At 45.4% G+C, this 25,174-nt stretch overlaps 1 protein-coding gene across 1 annotated transcript in view; it reads left to right on the forward strand.

Moving 5' to 3' along the window:
- The first annotated feature begins 3,262 nt into the window (after nucleotides 1–3,262).
- The window catches only part of SLC4A5 (solute carrier family 4 member 5), an 88,683-nt gene continuing 66,771 nt past the window's right edge, over nucleotides 3,263–25,174 (forward strand). Inside the window, exons 1-3 of the mRNA XM_065890723.1 lie at nucleotides 3,263–3,341; nucleotides 8,345–8,515; nucleotides 21,057–21,186. Of these exons, the coding sequence (XP_065746795.1) occupies nucleotides 3,263–3,341; nucleotides 8,345–8,515; nucleotides 21,057–21,186 (380 nt within the window). The remainder of the gene's footprint in view (nucleotides 3,342–8,344; nucleotides 8,516–21,056; nucleotides 21,187–25,174) is intronic.

Raw genomic sequence — 25,174 nt, forward strand, 5'->3', positions numbered from 1 at the left:
CTCTTGAGTTTCCAAGAGTTCTTTCTTATTCTTTAAAAGTTCCAGGTTTATAGCATTCTGCTTTTCTTTTTGTCATGGATACAATGTTTTTTTTCTAGTCCACTTGAAGATGTTAATTATACGGTTTTTAAGTGGTTCTTTGGCTGCTTGCAGTGCTCCTGTTTTCTTGGACTTTGTCTTTTCCTGTTTGTTTTGGTCTGTGTCATTCTGGTGATTCTGCTGGCCATCATAATTTGGAGTGGAGTTGCTAAACAGCTGTTTGACAGCCTGGACTTCTTGAATGATAGACTCAAGGTGGGCAATTGGGTGGAGTCCTAACCATTTTGTTAAAGATCTCCAAAATGTCAGAATCTTTAAGTCCTCCAGTCTCCTACCTGGAGTGTGTAAGCTTCATTACTGTTCTAGGAGAGGGCTGAGTGGCTCACTATTTTTAATTAAATCCTTTTTTCCCCCAGTGAAATGACATCTTCTTGCTCTCAACTATCCAAGGGCCATCTGAGTTAACTTTTCCATCTTCTAGGATAGGGGAGCCATTCTAGGAGACTGAACCTAGGAGCGAGATCTGAGGGTTTAACTTAGTCCTTATGAAGATTTTCAACCAACTCTCCTGTTTTCGGCCCCATCCTCTATCCTGGTGTTCAGGTGAAACGACTACCTCCAACTCCCCTTTCTCTACTTTTGAGAACAATTTTGTGTAAGTTAGAGACTATATATACTTGAAGGTTCAGATAAAACATTAGAAAATAACCCTCTATGCTTCTGGTGTTTCTTTTTCTTTTCATTACAGAAAATTTTCAAACTTAATAAAAATAGAAAAAATAATATGATGATTCTTTTGTCCCTACAAAGCTCCTTCAATAATTATCAATATATGACTGGTTGTGATGCTTTTCCCGTAACCATTTCAGTTATTGGTTAATTTGGAGTTTCTAATTTTTTTAAGTTATTTGATCATTTCTATTACTTTTCTAATCAACTATCTGTTTATTAGCCTTGTGACTAAGAGCTATAGTCCCAGAAACAGGCAGTCTGGGTTTGAATTGCTGTTCCCCCCTTTGAGCAGTCAATTAGGCCTTCTGTGCCTCAGTTTCCTCATCTGTAAAATGGGAACAACAATGTTACTTATAGTGAAGATTCAAGTAAGTCAGACATGCAGAGCAGAGCATTTAAAATAATGCCTGGCACATTGCAACAGTAGCTGTTATTATTATCTAAGTTAAAACGTATTGGCGTCATCATCGGATGAATGGATAAAGAAGATGTGGCACATATACACAATGGAATATTACTCAGCCTTAAAAAGAAATGAAATTGAGCTATTTGTAATGAGATGGATAGACCTAGAGTCTGTCATACAGAGTGAAGTAAGTCAGAAAGAAAAAGACAAATACCGTATGCTAACACATATATATGGAATTTAAGGGAAAAAAATGTCATGAAGAACCTAGGGGTAAGATAGGAATAAAGACGCAGACCTACTGGAGAACGGACTTGAGGGTATGGGGAGGGGGAGGGGTGAGTTTTGACAGGGCGAGAGAGAGTCATGGACATATACACACTAACAAACGTAGTAAGGTAGATAGCTGGGGGGAAGCAGCCGCAAGGCACAGGGATATTAGCTCGGTGCTTTGTGACAGCCTGGAAGGGTGGGATGGGGAGAGTGGGAGGGAGGGAGACGCAAGAGGGAAGACATATGGGAACATATGTATATGTATAGCTGATTCACTTTGTTATAAAGCAGAAACTAACACACCATTGTAAAGCAATTATACCCCAATAAAGATGTTTAAAAAAAAAAAAAAAAAAAAAAACGTATTGGCGTGAAGTTTTTCATGGCATTCACTTATAATTTTAAAATTCTCTACTATATTTTTAGTTACATCCCTTTTTCATTCCAAATGTTGTTTACATATGCATATTCTCTTTTCTTATTGATTACTCTTGCATGGTTTGCCTATTTTAATAATCTTTTCAAATAATTGCCTTTAGATTTATTAACCATCTCTATGCTCAGTTGTTTTCTATTTCATTATTTGTTGCTTTCATCTTTTATATTTATGTCCTTCTACTTTCTTTTCTCTCTCATCTTTTCTAGGTTCTTTAGTTAAATGCTTATCACATTTATTTTCCTTCTACTTTCCTCTCTCCCTTCCTCTTTCTTTCCTTTCTCCCTTTTTTCTCAAAGTATATTGTAACCCACAAGTTTCAAGTTGTAATTCAAGTCTAAATATGTAATAAGTTCCATTGTGATTTCCTGTTAAGCCCATCATTAAAAATTATTTTTAGTTTCCAAATATATGTATATATATTTATTATACACATATATATATATGTATTTATATATTTATTTATATATATAGTCATTCCTTGGTATCTGTGGGTGATTTGTTCCAGGACTGCCCACTCCATACCAAAATCTGTGATGCTTAAGTCCCTTATATGAAATGGCATAGTATTTGTGTATAAACGAAGGTACCTCTTCCTGTATGCTTTAAATCATCTCTAGATTACTTATAATACCTAACAATGTAAATACAATGTAAGAAGTTGTAAATACAATGTAATGTTATGTAAATGGTTGTTGGTGTGTGGCAGATTCAAGTTTTTCTTTTTGGAACTTTCTGGAATTTTTTTTTTTTTTTTCTGCTGTACACGGGCCTCTCACTTCTGTGGCCTCTCCCATTGCGGAGCACAGGCTCCGGACACACAAGTTCAGCAGCCATGGCTCACGGGCCCAGCTGCTCCACGGCATGTGGGATCTTCCCGGACTGGGGCATGAACCTGTGTCCCCTGCATCGGCAGGCGGACTCTCAACCACTGCGCCACCAGGGAAGCCCTCTGGAATATTTTTAAAAAATATTTTTCATTCATGGTTAGTGGAATTCATGGATGCAGAACCCACAGATAATCTGTATAGTTTTGGGTTTTTTTGTTTTTAGTTTTTTTACTGTAGAAGTATGATACAAATTCTTTAAAATTTACTAAGGTTTTCCTGAGACCTAGTATATGTGCTCTCTTTGTAAATGTTCCATTTGTACTTGAAAAAGAAATGTGTTCTCTTATATATATATATATATATATATCTCCCCAACATATATATATTTGAGCTTCCTCAATTTGTTTATATGTCCTTTTGTCTTAATTTTTTTCATCTGCACTAAGGTCTTCTGCTATGAGTATGAATTTGACCATTTCTCCTTGAAATTTTACCTTTTTGTGTCATTTACATTTTGAGGCTGTGTTCATCTTTTACTTTATAGTTATGAAGGTGGAGGAGGAAAAGGCTGGGGTAGGGAAGCTGGACCCCCCTAACTACAGGAGGCGATGTCAGGATCAGGAAGGTAAGGTCACCTTGAGAACTTGATGCAAATTCTTGGAGGGTCTGGGAATTCCTTGGATATCCTTATAACAGCCCTTCCAGCTGGGAGAACTAGAGAGTTGGTCCCTTTCCCTGACCCACCCACAGTGTCTCCCCTAGATCAGGTGGGACCAGCCTTAACCATGTCATAAAGGGACCACGTGGTCAGGTTGGAGGCAGGTAACTGGTACTAGGATTACGGCATAGCTTCTCCAACACAAAATTAAACTCACTTATTTTACAAACTCTACAAATCATACTAAATGCCAAATATCAACTTTTTATAGATTCTAAAAATGGCAGCTCAGGTTAAACCAGTGAAAGAGGATATTGAGTGGGGATATTTTTGTTGCTCCAGAATTGCTCACTCAGAGACCCTAAGTATCCTACATTCTACAGAAAAGCAGCCACAGAGTTTATGAAGAGACACTACCCCAGCCCTTTTGGAGGGATACAGTAATCTTCCTGTCCAGCTGGATGCTTCCTGAGCTGAGGAACGTGTAGAGCCACTCTGGGGCTGTTGATGAAGAAGAATGCAGTGAGGAGCTGGCACTGTCCTGAGCCAAACTACAAGATGTTCACAGTGAGAAGAGAGGTCCTGCAGAGCAAAGAAACAAGCTGGGGGTGGGCTAGTGATTCCCTACAGTTTACCAGCTAAACAGCCACACTCTGATGGTTATAGTGGAGAAAATGAGACAAGTTAGATCCATGGCAGAAAGAAAATATTTCCCTGACAACCATCCCCTGATTTTTTTTAAAAAAGGGTGCTCTTTGTTTGTATAACCCCTCACAATTCTCAAAATCATGTTCCCATTCACCATTCCATTCTATCTTCTCAAGAACAATGCCTAGCCAGTAGAGAAAGAATTTTTATTCCTGCACTATCAGTGAGAACACTGAGTCCCCGAGAGGCAGATGTGCATGGCCATACAGCAGGTGAAGACCAAGCCAGGGAGCACCCAGGGCAGCTAACTCTTGGTAGAGGCCTTTCTGATACATCTGCTGCTTTTCATTTCCATTCCTGGCCTCAAGGGTGGAGAATAGGAAGTCATCATTGAAAGAACCAAATATGCTAAACCTTTAGAGTAGAACTACTTATCTCTAAATATTGGTGACCATGGCTTACCTCAGATTACAGCTTGCTCAGGCTCAGTGAAGGAGATGCACCAGCCATTCTGATACTGGTTCACTAGGAAGTGAGGCTGCACTTCATAAATGTATCTACCTCAAATTTCTCATTACACCCATGAGAGATTGAGGGTCCAGAAGAGCAAGCAGTAGGATAAGGTGGGGGTGAGCTGGGGTTCTAAAGAGATTTGGACACTGACATCCATGTAACCTTACTCTCCAGTGCCTAGTAATGCACCAGCCAGCGTAGACTAACACAGAATCTGCTCACCAGAGTGGGCATGCAACATGTCTCTAAAAGGCCTAGACATGCTTCTTCAAGGTTCAGCTTCATGTGGTTTCAGTGTGATATGTGCAGTCAGTGATGCCCAGGCATCTAGTATGTCAGTTTCAGGAGTTTGAGCCAACAGGCAGCCCTCTCCTCCAAGGGAAAAAAACAAACAAACAAACAAAAACAAAACAACCCCCCCCCCAAAAAACCCTCACAAAGTTAGTGTAGATCTTGATGTAAGAACACAAAGTCCAATTTCCCACTCTGCCACAGACTTTCAAATTTTAGCTGCTATTCTTGGGCTTCAGAAATAGTCATAATGATCAATAGCTGTTGACCAGCCCAGGAAAATTTTTACCACAAATCAATCAATGTGATACACCACATTAATGAAATGAAGAATAAAAATTATATGATCATTTCAATAGATGCAGGAAAAGCATTTGACAAAATTTAACATCCATTCATGATTTAAAAAAAAAACACTCAACAAACTGGCTATAAAGGGAATGTTCCTCAATATAATAAAGGCCATATATGACAAGCCCATAGCTAACATCATATTCAATGATGAAAAGCTGAAAGCTCTTCTTTAAGATCAGTAACAAAACAAAGATGCCCACTCTTGCCACTTTTATTCAAAATAGTACTGGAAGTCCTAGCCAGAGCAATTAGGCAAGACGAAGAAATTTTTAAATTGGAAAGGGAAAAGTAAAACTGTCTCTATTTGCAGATGGCATGATATTATAAATAGAAAATGATAAAAATTCCACCAAAAAACTGTTAGAATTTAAAAAATTATTTTAAATTAAAATTTCGGGTTACAACATCAATATACAAAAATCAGTTGCATTTCTATACACTAACAATGAACTTTCAGAAAGAGAAATTAAGAGAACAATTCCATTTACAATTGTATCAAAAAGAATAAAATACCTAGAAAAAAATTTAACCGAGGAGATAAAAGAGCTGTGCACTGAAAACTGTAAGACACTGATGGAAGACACTGAAGACAACACAAATGCATGGAAAGATATTCCATGTTCATGGACTGGAAGAATTAATATTCTTAAAATGTCCATATTAGCCAAAATAATCTACAGACTCAATGGAATCTCAATCAAAATTTCAATGATGTTTTTTTCACAGAAATATAAAAAACAATCCAGAAATTCATATGAAGCCACAAAGAACCCTGAATAACCAAAGCAATCTTGAGAAAGAAGAACACAGCTTGAAGATCACACTTCCTGATTTCAAACTATATTACAAACTACTGTATTCAAAACAGTATGGTATTGGCATAAAAACAGACATATAGATCAATGGAACAGAATAGAGAGCCCAGAAATAAACCCACACATATATAGTCAATTAATTTATAACAAAGGAGCCAAAATATACAATGGGGAAAGGATAGCATCTTCAATAAATGATATTGGGAAAACTTGACAGCCACATGCAAAAGAATGAAACTGGACCCCTATCTTACACCATACAGAAAAATCAACTCAAAACGGATTGAAGACTTGAACTTAGGACCTGAAACCATGAAACTCTTAGAAGAAAACATAAGGGGTAAGTTCCTTGACATCAGTCTTGGCAATTATTTTTTTTTAATTTGACATCAAAAGCAAAGGCAACAAAATAAAAAACAAAGTTAAACTACATCAAGCTAAAAAGCTTCTGCACAGCAAAGGAAATTATCAACAAAATGTACAGGTAACCTACAGAATGGGAGAAAATATTTGCAAATCACATATCCGATAAGAGGTTAATACCCAAAATATATAAAGAATTCATACAATTCAATAGAAAAACAAAACAAAACAGAAATACAATTTTAAAATGGAAGAGAAACTGAATAGAAATTTTTCCAAAGAAAACATACAAATGGCTAACAGGTACTTGAATATGTGCTCAACATCATTAAATCATCAGGGAAATTCAAATTAAAACCACAATGAGATATCACCTCACAACTGTTAGAATGGCTATCATCTAAGACAAGGGATAACAAATGTTGGCAAGGATGTGGAGAAAAGGAAACCATTGTGCACTGTTGGTGGGAATGCAAATTGGTGCAGACACTGTGGAAAACAGTATGGAGATTCCTCAGAAATTAGTAACAGAACTACTGTATGATCCAGCAATTCCACTTTTGGGTATATACCCAAAAGAAATGAAATCATTATCTTGAAAATATATCTGTACTCTCATGTTCATTGCAGCATTATTTATAATAGTCAAGACATGGAAACAACCTAAGTGTCCATCAGCAGTTGAATGGTTAAAGAAAATGTGATATACATATGAATATTATTCAGCCATAAAAAAGAAAGAAATCTTGTCGTTTGCAATATGGATGGACCTTGAAGACATTATGCTGAGTGTCTTAGACAGAGAGACAAATACTGTATGATCTCACTTATACATGGAATCTAAAAATCCAAACTCATGGAAACAGGGAATAGGTTGGTGGTTACCAGAGGCTGGGGGTGGGACGTGAGGAATTGGGTGAAGGCGGTCAAAAGGCACAAACTTTCAGTTATAAGATAAATTAGTCATGGGGATGTGATGTACTGTATGGTGACTGTAGTTAACAATAGTGTATTGTATGCTTGAAAGTTGCTAAGAGACTAAATCTTGAAAATTCTCACCACAAGAAAAAAATTTGTAACTATGTGTGGTGATGGATGTTAACTGAACTTATTGTGGTAATCATTTTGCAGATATACGTATATCAAATCATTATGTTGTACACCTTAAATTAATACAATATTATATGTCAATCACAACCCAAGTTAAAAAAATAATAGGAGAAACTTGAGGTGACATGGTAGGGTACATGGAACTTCATGTATTATCTGCTCAATTATTCTGTACATCTAAAATTGTGCTAAAAAGACTATTAATTATTTTTAAAATTGTTGACCAACTCAAGACAATACGGATGAGAAACTGGTGGCAGAGCGTCCTTTCTGAGGTCTGAGGGAATTCTAGCTGCCTCTTTGTGTACAGAGTTAGTGGGGGATTTACATAGCAGCCAGGCTTCTTAGTGGAATTCTGAATTAGGGTTCTTGGTAGCTCTAGTTCTTGAAAATTCTAGTTTACAAAACCAGCTTTGAGAAATCCTTAATAACTCACTTCTCTGATGAGTAGTAGCTCACAGAGTCCTTGGTTGTTAGTAAAAATGGCCCTTGATAGAAATGCATATGGCTTTCCCATAACAGTTGAAGCCGGGGCTTGGCATTTTGAACTAAATATGTGACCCACCGAGGGGCTCTCTCCTGGACCATGTGTCATAAACCATATGTGTTTATTGCTGCTCTGGACTAGCAAGAATGGGGAGATGGGAGTTCTGCTCATTCTGACAGAATTCTAACTATAGGGCCAAGGGTCTCCCTTCCAGCAACTGGGGAGTTGGTTCAGAACTGGAATTCTATCAAGCCCAGTGGCCCCGTCCAGGAATTCTTTGCCTTCTGATCTTCTTCAGTGGCCTCAGCTCTTTGTAACTGGAAAATATTAAGGAGAAATGCCAATTTTCAGTAACTCTACCTACCCTCTCTTTTATTCTGTGCCCACAGACTGTCGTTCCATCCACATTGGGCTTTCAGTCCCCAGTTACCCTCACAGGAAAAGAGACCCGAAGGGACATCTTTCAGGCCTGCAAAAGGTCCACTGGGGCTTGCGGCCAGACAAGCCGCAGCAGGGGCTAGCCAGTGCCTGCAGCACTGTGGATCATGTCATCAGGACACGTGAGTTCTTGAGGGGACCATTCTGGGGAGCCATCTGCTGGGTGGTCCAGATGGGGCAGGGCAGGGCAGGGCAGGGCAGGGCAGAGGGATTCTCTGGAGAATGTGAGGAACGCCCCATGTTGCTCAGGCCTCTCAGTTCCCTCTGCTCTGCTGCCATGGCAGACCAGCCTCTCTGCTCAGGGACACCTTTAGTCAGGCTGAGCCCCTGTCCCTCTCTGGTGACTTTGAGACCTCTGCTCTGATCCATTCTGCCTTGATTTCACAGTTTAATTCTCAGAATTATTTCCTGTTTCCAAATTCCTAGGGGCCACACAGCCGTTGCCCGAAGAGCCAATAACAAACATGAGTGTCTGGCGTGAGGTGTTGTGCTCAGTAAACCGAATCCCTTATTGCATACCCTCCACCCTGGCTCTTCACCTGAGCTTGAAGGAATGGTCTGGAATTGTCTGGGCACCCTGCTCCTCAGCTTGCAGAGTCCTGGAGGCTTTCTCCCAGGTCAGCAGAGCCCCTGAGGCCTTCCTCTGCTGTTGAGGAAATCAGTTCTGGGCTGGTTAAAAATCAGTCTTTTGTTCTTTCCTGTGGAAAGAAAAGTATCAATCTTAAGAGGAGTGAAAAGATTAGAGCACAACTGTGACATTTTATCCTTTTGAGCCTTCGCTGTTTCTAGGGACATGATTTCACCTGCAGCATACCCCAAATCTGCGTAATAAATGGTACCTAACTGGTTTCTGCTATATAGTTCCACTGTCTTGAGCAAGGCAAAATGAGTTATTTTACCATCTAAACCTTCAAAAGAATGTCAGAGGCAGTAACAACCTCTTAACATTCCAGATGGCCTTGCGAAGGCCATCTGAGTCACCCCCAACCCTGCACTGCCCTGAACAGCTGCTGTCATTGGCACCAAGTCTACCAAGGCCTGTGACTTTTCCAAAGTAAATGTGCCTATGTGGGAGAAGGGTTAATGGGGAGTCCTTTGGAGGTGTCTAGTTTAAGAGATAAGCTTTGATTAAAATATGCGTGTGCGCACATACACACAAACATGCACACACAGGCTTATGCACACATACATGTTCAGGGGTAGACATACCAGAGACCCAAAGGAGGGCCAGCCTGGTGGGAAGGCCTGCTCCCCATGTTGGATCTAGATGCTTCCACTCACTCTCTGGGGCATTCTCCTGTCACTCCACCACATTCAGAGGTGAAGTCACCCTTTCAAAGTTGAGTCTGCTGGATCCTTCCTGAGTCAGGGAAGAGGAAAGTGGGTTAGAGCTGGTGCTCTCTTATCGAAGGGTTTGGAGGAGGTCTAATAAATGGTATTTGCTGATGCAACATGGTACATCACAGAAGTGGTCACGAACGGTGGATTTTATGTTGTTTTGGTGGTTTCTGGTTAATGGGACACTGGTTTTAGCTGGAAACCAAAGGCGAGGGAATGGAGAATACTTCGGTACGTTTGCACATTCAGTTCATTCTCTTAGAGGTTCACCCCTCAGTCCTTCACTTCTTTCAAACCAAACAGGGCATTGTGTGCATGATGCAAATATAAACCCTGCTCCACCACATCCCAGGGTCAGTAACAATGACCCGAGGAAGGGAAAACAAAACAGTGCCCAAGTAATTTTACTGCATTATCTAGATAATTGCCTGAATCTGCCACTTTTCTTTGCTGTAGGACAACTGACCACATGTGTTTTCCCTCTCTGAGTGTCCTGTCTATTCTATGAATCCATTCAGACAGCCCAGGCAGGTGGTCTAGCTGGCCACAAAATCCAAGTGGGACCTACCTCTATAGAAGAGGGGAATCATGCAGAATGGAGGGCGTGGGTGCTGGCCAGGCAGGTGGCTAGACATAGCTAGGCCTGAGAGTAAAGCAGGCTGTGCAGATGAAGGATTGACAGGTGACTCCTTTAGTTTCTGCCTCACAAGACAATGACAAGAATTTGTACCATGATATGGTATTTCATTGTAATTTTGTTAACTAAATGTATGCTGTTAATAAGAAGGAGATATTATTATCCCCATCTTCAGATTGGGAAATCAAGGTTTGAAGAGATGTAGTGTGATACAGCGGTAATCAGTGAAACTAGAATTTGAAAACAAGTCTGTAGACTCTGAAACCTCTGTGTGCCCCTTCCACTACACTACTATCCTTTGTAAGTTATCACTGGTCGGTCACCATGTTGGATACGGGCTGAGAATTGTATCCTTTTAAGCAGCCGAATTGCCTTATGATGACGGGGATAGGTAGGTAGTAGTTACACCATGATATGATATGCCATAGCTGTTGGATGACCACCCCTTCCTCCAATATGAATATAATTTAGGAAGTCAGTACTTGGAACCAATCAATTTTGACTCCAGCAGAGCATAGGTAGGGAATAGAACCATCAAGCTGTGGTGAGAATCAGCAAGGGCCATGCTTCCTTCCCTGGAAAGAATGCATTTTTTGGCTCTGAGAACCTCTTGAGAGCTATTACAAGCAAGAGGGTAAAAAGCGGCTGTAGAAATATGGCTGCCCTTTGGCATCTCTTTGCTGGTGCTAAGAACCGGAGCCCAGATCTAAGAGGAGCAAGACCGGCCAAGCCCAACCTGGTGTGTAGGCACTAGGGTCTCAGCGCCTTCATCTGCAGAGTGAAAGATTGTTGTAGGGTGACCAACTGTTTCAGTTTAACTGGGATGGAGGGCTTTCCCAGGACATGGGACATGGGACTGTCAGTGCTAAAAGCGGTCAGTCCGAAGCAAACTGGGATGTGGGTCACACTAAGTTGTGAGCTCCTAGATGAAATATAAACAGACATGAAGTATTTCGCATGGTGCACAGTGCATGACAGGCACTTGACGTATGTTAGTTCAACTGATCTATGTTAACCCAATTTAAAAGCACTCCTTGGGCTTCCCTGGTGGCGCGGTGGTTAAGACTCTGCCTGCCAATGCAGGGGACACAGGTTTGAGCCCTGGTCTGGGAAGATCCCACATGCCGCAGAGCAACTAAGCCCGTGCGCCACAACTACTGAGCCTGCGCTCTAGAGCCCACGAGCCACAGCTACTGAGCCCACGCACCACATCTACTTAAGCCTGCGCGCCTAGAGCCTGTGCTCTGCAACAAGAGAAGCCACCACGATGAGAAGCCTGCGTACCGCAATGAAGAGTAGCCCCCGCTCGCCGCAACTAGAGAAAACCTGTGTGCAGTAACGAAGACCCAACACAACCAAAAATAATAAATAAATAAATAAAAAATAAAAGCACTCCTTTACGAGTGGACATCTGGTTTGGCTGCTGTCACTGGTACTGAGAAGCTTATGAGATCCTTCTGGTGGGAGGGGTGTGAAAAAGTATTAAGGTCTTCTTCTACTTCTAGGGTCACTAAAAGATCAAAACCACCCCAGGATGAGCAGTAAGGGAGAGGAAGGCTATTTTTTGGCCAGGTGTTTGAGCCTCATATGGTTCCAAAGGCTTTAGATGTCATGAGGTCTTTCTTTCCCATTTCTTTTTATTTATTTGTTTGTTTGTTTGTTTGTTTATGGCTGCGTTGGGTTTTTGCTGCTGCACACTGTCTTTCTCTAGTTGCAGCGAGCGGGAGCTACTGTTCGTTGCAGTGTGCGGACTTCTCATTGCAGTGGCTTCTCTTGTTGCGGAGCACAGGCTCCAGGCACGCGGGCTTCAGTAGTTGTGGCGCACGGGCTTAGTTGCTCCGCGGCATGTGGGATCTTCCCGGACCAGGGCTCAAACCCGTGTCCCCTGCATTGGCAGGTGGATTCTTAACCACTGTGCCACCAGGGAAGTCCCTCTTTCCCATTTCTGATGAGGAAGGAGCAAGCGTTGGGACAGAAGACAAATTTACCTCTAAATCATCTGCTCCACTAAGGAGCTCCTGAGACAGGCTGTGTTTGCAACATAGGAGCAAAGACAATTGGATTTCTTTTAGAGTTCGAAGCTTTAAAATGAGGTGGTTTCCTCTGTCTACTTTACCAACTTGTTTCTGGGAAGGAGTGGTAAAGAGAGGAGCAGAGACAAAGGGGAACAGGAGGGAGGAAAGGAGGAAAGAGTACCATCCTAGGCCTTTTAGGCATGCCCCTCCCCGGTATGTGTGTAGTGGGGGGAGGTTGGGCAGACAGGAAGGCAAATTCAAAATTCCTGAAGGAAGCCTGTATTTGCTCCTGTCTCTCTTCTTGCCCTTGACATCTTAAAACCCGGATTTCCTGGAATTATCAACATAGCATTCAAACAAACAAATCACAAACAAAAACCCCTATTGGAAGGGAATCCTGAGTTAGTGACCTTAAGACCTAAGGGGAAATTAGGGTTGAAAGCTCAGTTTGCAAGTGAACCAATGAAAGTTCTAATAAATACAAAGTTATTATAACCCATATATGTTACCTGGATTTACCTTATTCCTTGAGAGTTAGCGTCCTTACCTCTGCCTAAATTTCTGTGAATTTCCAGCGACTTCCAGTCTCAGTATCACTGTAGCTCCAAGTCCTGCCTGCCGGGCTCACAGTCTCGATGTGTCTCACCTCCTGTACCTGTTCTCCGCCCTCACCTCCAGCACCAGCTCAGGCATGGGATTCAGTCCTCCTTTGGTCTCCCCCAGATTGGTCACATACCACCTACAAGTGAGCAGCAGGCTTTCTTGAAGTTCAGAACCATGGAGCAGTTTTACCTTGCAGAGATACACAATTTTTAAAGTGAGATACTAGATATCCCCTTTCTTTAAAATCCCCTGGTCACAGGAAATTTCCTATTGGCCACTTTTCTCTGCAGTTTCAGCTTCCTACCATATTGGCAATTCCCACCTCACCCCCACTCCCCCTCGCCAGTTCTGTCACACCTCCTGCTTCTCAGTTTAGGAAGGAGTGAGGGGGTGGGGGGAGAGAGAGAAAGTTTATACTGTAAGAGCAAAGGAGTTTCTCACAGTCCCCAAAGAACAAGCAACCAGGCTCAGCAGGAGGTCGAGCACCCTCTCTGGGACTCATGGCCTTCCCCCTGCTTCTGCTGTAAGTCTGCTTTATTCCTCTCTCTGTGTAGCCTTTTCTGCCTCTCTGTGCCCTCAGCTTCCATTTTACATGCGCCTTCTCTCGGAAACCGTCAGGAAACGCCCAGCTATCTCAGAAACCGAATTCGGAATTTCCAGGCTTGAGTCAGGTGTCTGATTAACTGCTCCTGGTCCAATTAACCATGGCGAAGGGGCACAGGTCAAGCATTCCACAAACAAGGCTATCCGAGAGTCATCCTTTGGGTGGGGGACTGTATGGGCTGGCAGACAACCCCAAAGCTACTGACGACAGGATGGATTCCCATAAACACTGCAAGTCTGCAGATTCACTCCTCTTCCTCCCCAGAGATCATATGTTGAGTTTATGGACTGCTGTCTAGAAAAAAAACCTTACTGACCGTGAAACTATGACTTGGAGTCTTCCAGTCCCCTCTTGAAGACCACCTCAAATGACTGCAAGCATGACTTTGGAGCCCTCAGTTTCTGTCTCTCCCACTCCGCAGTACTCGGGGGCCTTGAGCTTGGTCCCCTACCCAGCTCCATTTCCTTTTTGCTCTAAGGCTGGTCCCAGCTGCTGTACTCATGAGTGTTAAGCAGTGAAATTCACCTAGCAAATACGTAGAGTCCATGCTGTGAGCTGAGAGACAGCACCTCTGAAGACTCAGAGCTGAGGACCCTGGGTCCAAGTCCTCACGCTGACTTCCTGGTGGTGCTAAATGCCTCCTGGCTCTTCCAGGAGTTGAAGACTTGCAGGTTGCAGTCCACACGGTGATTTTGCGCTTTGCTCAACTAATGACTGGACAGGTGCCCCCCTCCCTGCCCCCAGTAAAAGCACGATTCTGTTTGCTTCTTCTCGTGTGTTTCCTGAAGCTTGCTCCTGCAGAGGTTGGGTTTCTCCCACAAACTGCTGGTTGAGTCCATACCTCCAGTTGGGCCATCGCTATGTGATTCTTGCTGTGAGCTATCAAGGGGCTATTATCTGTGGCCTTTCTCATTTGCAGATTAACTTGCGTGAAGGGCCCAGCAGTGCATTAGAGATGCACTGGTACCCTGATGCAGGAACCCAGCTCACAGAGCTAGGCTTCTGTGGGCCTGAGGGAAGGGAGTGGCCTCAGGGTGGAGTGGGAGGGGTAGAACAGGTATTTAGAAGCTGAAAAGGATTGAGCCCTTGGAATGTTTAAAAGAGCCGTTATTAGGGAGGAAAGTGTCAGACCTGTTGGCAACATCAATCATAGCGATATTTACTGGGTAACTGGCATATGCCAAGCACTGTGCCAACCACGTCACATACATCATCTCATTTAATGGCCACCACAATCCAGTAAAGCAGGTGTGATTATTCCCACTTTATAGATGGAGAAACTAAGGCTAAGATTGCTTAATGCCTTGCCAAAATCTCACTGCTACTGGTTACCAGAGTCGGGAGTTGAACCTAGGTCTGGGCTCTTACAGCACCACAAGAGTAAAGAGAATCCTCTGGCGTCCTTGGTGATCTCTCTCTGGGTGTTCCTCTGGGATTCTGAGGTCACCCACAGCCCCTGACTCGGTGTAGCATGCAGGGTCTGCCCCGTGGCGCTCAGGAAGAAATGGGCTGACTTCAGCCACAGTGCGGTACGAACTGTAGAGCCTGGGACCTTTAGAGGGGCCCATCTACTCACTGCCCTGCCCTGCTAAGGAGCCCACCAAAGCAGGAAGTCCTTGGTGGTGGCATTTGCCTGGGGCCCCACACCTAAAAACACAGCCCTGACCCTCTGCTGCTATGTTCTCAGCTTTAAAGTGGGCACACTTGATCCTTGAGCCTCAGGCATGAAGACATGGTAAGGGAGCGCAGGGCAGTGCAGGGTGAGGGCGTCAGCAGACTGCTGTCCTAACCTGGGGCCTGGTGGGGCCTTCTGTGCTGTAAACTAGGTCTCAGATTTCTCATCCTCTCATCCATCGCTAAGCTCTCTCCCAGCTCTGAGACTTAGTGAATTCAGGGTTCAGAGCTCCTTGGAGCGGCAGCCACTCATGACCTCTAATCAACCTTGGCACATTGTAAGTATTCAGTAAGCACTTGTTGAACCAAACCCAGGAGATTAGGAGTTTCTTAGCAGAGCGAAATAATTCCCCAGGAGGGTTCACCACGCACCCTGAAGTGACCAGTTCCCACTGTCCATGGGCTCTCAGAAAATACCCACTGAGTGATAGCTGGCATTTTGTCTTAGAAGCAGACTAAGAGGGAAAGGACCAGGAGTTTGGGTTTAAGGTTGGGGAAGGAGAGAAACCAGCTGCATGGAATATTACTGACCAAGGGTGGTTGCTGTGGAACATGAGGCCCCCCAGCCCCTCTCCCCTACAACTCCACCTCCACCCTGGGGCCGTGTAGCTGAGAGAATCCAAGGGCCAGGACACCTGCAGCCAAGGCACTTTAGGAGGCCCTGGGGAGTCTCAAGGAAAATCCTACCTTTGCCTCCATAAAGGGGCCTGAGGAGAGGTGACTGGGCTCCCCTTGGGCCCCCAGGCTTGGCAGGAAGGGCCCATGGGGGAGGGGGAAAGGGGCAGTCCTGCCAGTCCTCTCAGAGCCTGCAGCTGCCACCCCCTGCTGCCGTGGAGACCCGGCTGCCTGCGGGAGGTTCTGCCCCCGCCACAGAGCCCTTCTCTCTCCACCGCACCTGAGAACCCGAGAGCTCTCTCTCACTCTCCCCTCTGCCTTTCTCTCTCTCACACACACACACAATTCTCTTATACTCACAATATCTTTAATTCACTCTCAATATTTTTTCCTCTCATGCTTACTACATCTTCTCACATACAACCCTCTCTCCACTTCCCCAGTCTTTCATACATTCCTTTTCTCTCCCCCCCACCCCCTCCCCCTCTCCCTCTTCTCCTCTCCCCACACCTCCCCTGGTGCTTAACTGGAAACAAAAGTGAGTTTGTTGTGCTCTGCTGGTGGGGAAGAGGACGTGTGAAGGCAGCAGCCAGGGTGGCAGCAGCAGAAACAGGCTGGGGCCAGAGGCAGTGTCCACAGCCGGAGACCCCAGCGCTCAGCTACTCCAGGGAGCAGGTAATGCCCCAGACAGGGCTGGTTCAGGCATCGCCCTCCCTGTCGGGTCTCATCATTTCATGACTGTTCCATTTATTTGCCTTCTTATTTGGCCTTGAAGGCGGAAAGGGATTGCAGATTTAGGGAATGGTAGGCACAAAAGGTCCAAGGAATGATGTGCTCTCCTCTTCAGAGAACTGTGTGTGGTCTGATGTGGCTGGGGTCCAGGGCATGTGGGGTCAGGAGTGGCTGGGGTCCACAGTGTCTGGGCTTAAGGATAGCTGGTGTCCAGGGTGGCTGGGGTCCAGGGTAACTTTGGTCCAGAGTATCCGGGGTCCAGGGTGGCTGGAGTCTGGGGTGTCTGGAGGAGGAACATGACAGAACCTACCAGGGCAGGTTAGGGCCAGATCATGAGGGATGTTTTGAGCCATGTCATAGACCCTAGGCTTTAGGTAATAGAGAGCTATTGAATGTTTTTCACCTGGAGAGTAACGTGACCAAATCTACATTTTAAAAGAGTAGTTCCTGAACTCTGATCTCATGGAGAATTGGTGTGCCCCCTCAGAATCAAGCAGTCATAGTCTTCTCCCAGTTTAAGGACAAAATAAGGTTATTTGTTCAATTGTTAAATTTTCTTCTATAAAATTTCCTTAAACCTTTGACGTCTGCTAGCAAGTGTCAATAATCAATAAAAAGGATTAAGTTTAAAGTAGTAGAAAAATTCGGAAATAAAAATCCATTTAAATAAATGCAGTCCATTGAGCTATATACAGATAAATTGGTAGTATCTTCTGCTAGTAAAATTATTTCTAACTCATATGCACAATATTTTATGGTGTTGCTTGAAGAGCACCATGACTCCCAGGAGTCTGCCATGTGAACATGTTTAAAATGTCTTAAAGCAAACTCTGGTGCTACACAGGGAATGGGATGGATGGGGCAAGCAGAGGCAGTGGGAGCAGTAGGTAGCTCTTGCGACGATAGGAATAGGAGATAATGAGAACCTGAGCAAAGGTGGTGGCAATGGTGGGAAAAAGGGAGAGAGCTAAAAAATAGTCAGGAAGTGAGTGGAAGACGTTAGTGTCTGATTTGGACATGGATGATGAGAGAGAAGGAGGCTTCAGGAGTGAGCCCAAGACTTCTCCTCTGGATGGCTGGGTAGCCAGGAGCACTATTAATCAAAACAGAGGAGGGCAAGGTTGGGGTGTGGGAAGACGGGAGGCAGGGCTGCTTTGAATATGTTGAGATTGACTCGAGAAGGCTGGAGAACTCCCAGATGGAGCAGTCCAGCTGGCAGTCGGAAATGCTCAGTAAGTCAGGACCTAGAGACGCGGGTGACCTCGGCTATAGGGTGACACCAAAAAGAACATGAGGTGGTCCAGTCGGGGTGTAGAAAGAGAGGAGACAAGAAGGCCAAGGAGGAATCCTGGGGAAGATCAAGATTTAAGTGAGACGTGCAAGAAGGGCCAGGGAAGGACACGGAGGAGGAGTCCTCAAAGAGATAGGAAAAAATATCAAGAAAGTGCTATCTTATAAGAACCAAGAGCATTTCAGTTCAGAGGGAGCAGCCAGCACCACTCATGTCCCAGAGACACAAGCCAGACCATAGCTTCACAGTGTTGTAGGTTTGATTGATTTTATTGACTTATTGATTTGAGAATAAAACAAGAGAGATCTGAGAGCAGGGTTGTACACTTGGGTGCTTAGCATAAATGAGATTAGCAGGGTGATAATAGGGAGTAGTGGGGACTGTGGAAAACTGAAATGCATATTCTCATCCATCACTCAGCTCTAATTAATTGTTGTCAGGTAGGAATATGGGCACTGTCATCAGAGTATCTGAATTTTCAAGAAAAGTCAGAAATCTAGATTTTTATATGCAATCTCATAATTCTTTATATTAGCAACAATTTCAAAAACTTTTATACTCTGTGAGGGCCGAATTAAACACATCTTTGAGCTTCCAGTTTAAAATCTCTGCCTTAGTCAATGTCCTTAGTGTGGTGGGGATGAATCAGTTGCAGCAGGTTGGGAAATGATTAGGTAAGGAGGAAGTAGAGACAGTGAGTGTAGACCTCCCCTTCAATAAGTTGAGGAGAGAGAAGGGGAAAAAGAGAGCAGCAGAGCTTAGAAGGCAGGCAGGGTCAGGGGAAGGTGTTTCATGGTAGGAAGAGCTGTTTATGGGTTGAGAGAAAGAGGGTGGAGGGAGAGAAGATGAAGACCCAGGTAAGGAAAGACTGGTTGACGAAATAAGGATCCAGTAGAAGGGAATAGATGGGGCCAGAGATAGGCTAGAGGAAGAACTCTTGTTCAGAGATAGACTCCAGCAGTGGTAAGGACACAGAAGCACTGGAAAGGAGGAAGTTGATGGATTTCATGCCTGGAGGTCTTATTTTCTTGGTGATGTGGGATAAGAGATAGATCAAGAGGCTTGCAGAGAGGAGCAAAAGTTAGCGGTGGCATCGAGGAACATGGGAAAGGGCATGCAAGGATGAGTGGAAGTGGCTGTACTTCTGAGACCTGTTAACAGTGGAAGCCCCCCATTTGTACAGCTGGGTGGTTTTCACCAGAGAGACTCATGAGCCTGAGTGCTAAGCTTGGTGGCAAGGGGGATTGGCACCTGTTATATTCCAGGCCCTGTGTCACGTGTTATTCTCCTTACCTGATTTATTGGGACAATAACCCTGTTCACTCAGACTGAATTCACTCATGAGTAAGTAGCAACTCTGAGATTCATACCCACATCTAGATGGATTGAAAGCCTAGCGTGTGCCTTGCATCCACCGTACCACCATACCACACTGACTCTCCCTGCACCCCAGGACACATTTGAAGAGGTGGAGATTGGGCCAGTGAATTCTTGTTTGGGCATCAGCTGTCTGGTTTTATTGGGAAGTCAAGGAGTAAGAGACTGGAGACTGTGATGAGAAGGGTAGTTGAAATTATTGACCATTGGGAGTCCATGGAGAAATAAGTGAAAGCCAAAGGGATGATAAACTGAGGGGTTAGAGAGGCTTGGAGGAAGAGGAAGACTTGATGAAGCCTAAAGACAGTCAGTGAGAGACTGAACCAGGGCAGGGGCAATGGGATTGGTGAGGAAGGAGAGTATTCTCGAAAACTTTTAATGTGGGAGTGGAGGTGAGAGAAAGAGGTGAGGTGAGAATGATGCCAGCGTGTCTAGCCTGTGCGGTTGGGTGGACAGTTATGCCTCTAACCAAGGCATGCAATGTTGTGTGATACCTCTCTCTCTCCGGCCCACCATGCCCTAGACACACTAACCAGCACACCCCACCTCAGGTCTTTGGCACGCCTGCAGCACTCTTCTTCCAGATATGCAGAAGTGGTTCATTCTCATTTTTCAAGTTCCAATTCAAATACGCCCTCCTCAGAGAGGCCTTTCTTGACTATGCTATCTAATATAGCTCCGTGGTCTTTTTTTTTTCTTTTTCAGAACACTTATTACTACTTATCACTGAACTGAATTTTATGGATTTGTTTACTTGTTTATTGTCTGTATCTGCCACTGGAGAGGCTCAAGAGATCAAGAATATATGGACCTCCTTCACAGCTTTGTTTCCCTACACCTAGACCAATGCCTGGCACATAGTAGGCATTCATTAAATATTGAGTGAGAGAAAGAAGGAAGAGAGGGAGGGAGGGAGGAGGGAGGGAGGAAGAAAGGGAGGCGGGGAGGGAGGGAGGCAAGGAGGGAAGGCAGGAGAAGCATGTTTGGGGAAGAGTATGTGTTCCGCGTCAGAATGCTGACTTGAGGTGCCTGAGAGACACCCAGAAGGCGACATCCCCTGGGCAGTTGGAAAGCAGACTGGGAGCTCAGGGATAGACTGTTAGGTTGCGCATGAAGAAAGTGGGCCCACGTGCCACACTGGTACAGGCACATCCTTTCACATGTCTGATCGCCCCTTCAAGGCCAATGCTGGGAGTTGAGTGTGTGGAGTCCAGTGGAAAAGGGGTCCCTCTGGGCATGTTATGCTCAAGTTGGGACAGAGTTTTTCTCCCCTGTCCTTGCTGCTGCTCTGGCTTTGGCCATTTTCCATCTTTCCTCAGTGTCAGCTACAAGACCCAGGAGTCTGAATACAGACTAAATCCTTTCATGTCTTTTATCTTGAAGAATATCCCACCTACATCCAATCCACAGAAACTTGAGTCTAGCTTTGCCCAGAGGGTGGACTTCGTTTTACTGAATTAGGAAATACTTTTTTTTTTTTTGTGGTATGCGGGCCTCTTACTGTTGTGGCCTCTCCCGTTGCGGAGCGCAGGCTCCGGACGCGCAGGCTCAGCGGCCATGGCTCATGGGCCCAGCCGCTCCGTGGCATGTGGGATCTTCCCGGACCGGGGCACGAACCCGTGTCCCCTGCATCGGCAGGCGGACTCTCAACCACTGCGCCACCAGGGAAGCCCTGGGTCGGGGAATACTTTGCCCTTTGCACTTGTCTCCTGCTGCATTTCAGCTGGCCTCTACCTCCCGTGGGGCACTCAGCACACCCGCTGCCCTCCTTTTGCAGGGTCTCCAGCTGCTGAGCAGCTCCAGGACATCCTGGGGGAGGAAGATGAGGCTCCCAACCCCACCCTCTTCACAGAGATGGACACTCTGCAGCACGACGGAGACCAGATGGAGTGGAAGGAGTCGGCCAGGTGAGGCAGAACCCCGGAGACAGGTAGAGGGGCCTTTCCACTGCAGTCTGCCCGGGCCCAGGTGGAGCTGACCAGTGACATCTCATACCTTGAGTTCTACTAGGGCGCTTCCTGGCCCCAAAGACCCACCTACTTGCCTTCCTTGGTGTCCAGAACTGGGTTGGATGCTAAGGAGCAAACAGAAACTTATGGCTTTGTCTCATCCTCAGAGAAATGAAAATCCTGGTGGGAAAGTAGAACAGATACCCATGAAACCATGAGAGAATAACACAAGGGCATATATCCTTTCATGTCAAGTGGTTCAAACTAAATGTTGTAGAAGGGAAAGCACCAAGCAGGCTGGGGCAGACAGGAGTGCTTCCTGGAGGAAGAAGAATGCATGCCAGGAAAAACCTACTTGGGGAGCTCCAGTGAGCACTGAAGCAAAGGGATTTGGCAGAGTCTGGGGCAGGACAAGCAGAGCGTAGCCCTGGAGGCACACGTGGGGAGCAGAGAGAGCTGTGTATGTAGGGGCAGTAGAAGGAAGAGAAGAGCCAAAAGGCTGGAGGAGAACCACACGGTGAAGTCACTGGAGCCAAGGGAGAATCAGGGTAAGGAGTAGCGCTGGCCATACCCAGTGCCCGGGGCATAGCAGCCTCTAAATAGAGCTGGACTGATCAGCGGCCTCAAATGCTGCCAAGGGCTCAAGGAGAAGGCAAAATACAGTAGGGGCAGCAGGAGGGGCTGGTGAGAGGAGGAGGGACCCTGGGACAGAAGTTGAGAGTCTGCAAGCAGAGCATACCAATGTTTCTCAACCTTTTTTTGGATTAATGTCCCCCCCACCAAAATTTTAAATTTAAATTAACTTTGTTAAAATAGAATTAAATTTATTTCTAATGAGAGGAATGAAATGCTAAGAAATTAAATGTTGTCAGGTAGGCTTGAGCTTTGGAGTGCCACAAACCATTGTAATATCTTAAACTTTTTTGCTCTCCTAAGAACCAATTCTTGCCGCCTTGGGGCTGATATTGCCCCCGTTGAGAATGCCTGAACGAACTGCCAAGCTGTGCCCAAGGTGGCTTGGCTTGGGGGCCACCATGACACCCAGGACCTGGCAGCTGCCCCAATCACAGCCTGGGCCCCTTTCTTACCTACCAACCTCACTCACCTCAGTAGCTGTTCTGTAGAACGAGGTGCGGATTTAACATTCCCAAGCTTCCCCCTCCAATCTCTCCTGGAAAAAGTAAAAAAGAAAAAAGCCCATTGAGTGACTAGCAAATTCCTGCAGGCCTCAGAAGGAATGAATTCCTAGCCTCACGGCTGGGCCCAATCCCTGTCTGGAAGCTGTGGAGCCTCTTCTTATCAGCCCATTCAATGAGCCCTTACTACATGCTAAACAGCTCGCAGGCTCATCTCATTCAAGCTGCACGATGATCCTGAGGAGGCAGGAAATATTATCATCCTCGTTTTATAGATGAAGATAGTGAGGTTTAGAGGGTCAAATAGATGCAAGGGTCAGAGCCTGCAGGTAGCTGAGTCTGGATGCTAGCTAGCCCAGGGCTATCTGACTCCAACTTGAGTGCTTACGAACTTTGTCATGTTTTCTCCAATTTCTCAGCCACTTCTCTCCCCTTCCTTCAACTTCCAGGGACTCTGTTTTGATTTCCATGGGAGGACATAATTCTGGAGGGAATTCAACTGGTGTGAGAGATAAACGGTGACAGCCACAGAGCCCAGGACATCCATCCAGGGCTGATAAGAGAGGGGAGGACATTTCAAATGACCGGGGCCCAGTCTGTGCTACTGTGGCTTAATGCCTCTGAGGGGCTTGTACCTCCCTGGGCAAATGACTTTCTTGTCCAAGGTGGGCATATAGAGAGAAGGAAAGTTGAGAAAGGCCTTCTCCAAGGCCCAGTAGGGAGAGGGTGACTTCTCCCTACCCTGGGTAAGGTGTGCATGCAGAATCCCTGGTAATAGTTGCCAGGACCAGACTTTCCATGAGGGCCTATCATACGCACCCACAGAGCCCTTGCTGAGAAGGCCCCAGGGCTCTCAGAGACATGATTGCTGCCATAGACGAAATACCCAGTTTCTCTCTGAGTGTTGATCCATAGAGCCTTGCTCACTATAGACCCTGCAATGAAAGTGATAAACTGTAGATAATGATGTTTCTGGAAGAAGGCTCCTTTAAAATTTAAAGGGGCCTGGGGTTACCATCTGCAAACCAGGTTGTTTCCCCACAAGGCAGGCTTTCCAAGGACAGCATTTGAGGAGCCCTGGGAAGGGCCCCACTGTAACCCAAGTGGACCTCAAACCCATAGCGAGAGGAAAGTGGAGGCTGGAAGAAGTTAAACAGCTGAACCCAATTCCAGGTTGATGGAGAAAGGAGCATCTTGAGGGCCAGCTTTGGGGCAGGAAGCAGTGGGGGGAGAGCCGCTCAGGCCTCCTTATCTCGAGCTCCTTTCTCCACCCCAGCCTCCTTTAATCTTCTCTCCAGCTCCCCCCGGCTGGTTTGCAGCTCACTGTTGGAGGTCTGAGCAGTAGGCCTCTGCAGAAGTCAGAGACAGGGTTTGGTTATCGGTGAGCAAGTCCTCCTTGGCCTGGACAGCTGTGCTGGGGGCTCCTCCTAGCAAACTGCATCAGTAGAGGTGCTCCGGGCCAGGCCTGTTTGGGGCCTGTCACCCCACCAAAAAATGGGAAGAATTTCCCTCAGCTGACAGGCTGTGCCATCTACTCAGGGAAGGCAGAGGTCTCGAAAGTTTCCAGAATACAAGCATCAGCAAATCCTAGTGGGTTCTGGGCCTTCTTGGAATAACAGGAGAAAATGATAGGAGGCGGGAACAACCCGTCATGTGGACACTCAGGCCCTGAGAGGGTTGCAGGTTTGTACCCACATCAAAGAGATTGGGGGAGGGGACCTTTTAATAAAAGTATTTAATTTGTTACGGGAGTGTTTGCTTTATTGAGTTAGGAGATTAACAGAGTGAAAATCTCAAATCCGCAAGGAATTTTCCCCGGCAGTGCTTTTCTGGGGGTTATTAGTTTGGGGGATGTTTTGGGTCCTTGGGGAAAGAATCGCCACTGGGCAGATTTAACTGGTTTTTTGAGCTCCACTGAGCCTGGCCCTTTGTGCATGATGGGAATTGTGTGTGTGGGCATCATTTCTAATGTGATCAATGCTGGTAGGTCAGGCTGTCAATAAGATAGATTTTTATTAAATTTGTCTCTTTTGCGTTCCCGGGAGGGGAGTGCAGCTAGCTTTTTGCTGATACTGACCTTGCCTGAAGGGAGGCTTGGGTTGGGTGGGGCGGGGTGGACCCCCTCACTGTGAGCAAACAATTTACCCATAATTCCATTGTCTCTCAAGCTTGAATCTGCCTGGCTGCAGGGGATGAAGGGAAGGAGAATGATCTGGGCTGGAAGCCAGCCAAGTGTGGAGGGGCTTTTGGTGTTACTCAAAAATAGAGCTTTGAGCCTTCCGTGAATTCTGAAAGCAAACTCCAAATCCAAGCTGCCTCTGATCTCAAGTCAGAGCAGACCAAAAGCGTGAACTTGCCGGAATGTTCTTATAAGACACATATGCTCTGAAAAGATTCCTGCCGTGACCAGGAAAGGGCAGAAAGAGGGGCAGGAGAAGTAGGTCGTCTTAGTTGGGTCAGACCAGAACAGTACATTTTCAAAAGCCCCTCCACACATAGGCAGGGATGCTTTCTCACTCTGTATATAATGGAAGAAGAAGCCTGAACTTTGTCTCAACCCTGAAACTGTTCCTGCTTACTACCTTGAAGCATGTTCTCCTACCATCATTTTACCTCTTAGGCTGGAGCAGAAGATGCCCCAGCCCTCTGGTCTCACCACTCACCTGGGATCACCCTTATGGCGCCCCAGCTGCCCTCTCTATGTAGAAAGCAGAGCGGGGAGCTGAGAGCTCTTAGTATAGACATCAACAAACCTCACTCATTCATTCAACTACTATTTACCAAATGTTTACTGTCTGTAAGCCCTGAGC

The sequence above is a fragment of the Phocoena phocoena genome, chromosome 14, assembly GCF_963924675.1.
Source record: "Phocoena phocoena chromosome 14, mPhoPho1.1, whole genome shotgun sequence".
NCBI classification, from domain to species: Eukaryota; Metazoa; Chordata; class Mammalia; order Artiodactyla; family Phocoenidae; genus Phocoena; species Phocoena phocoena.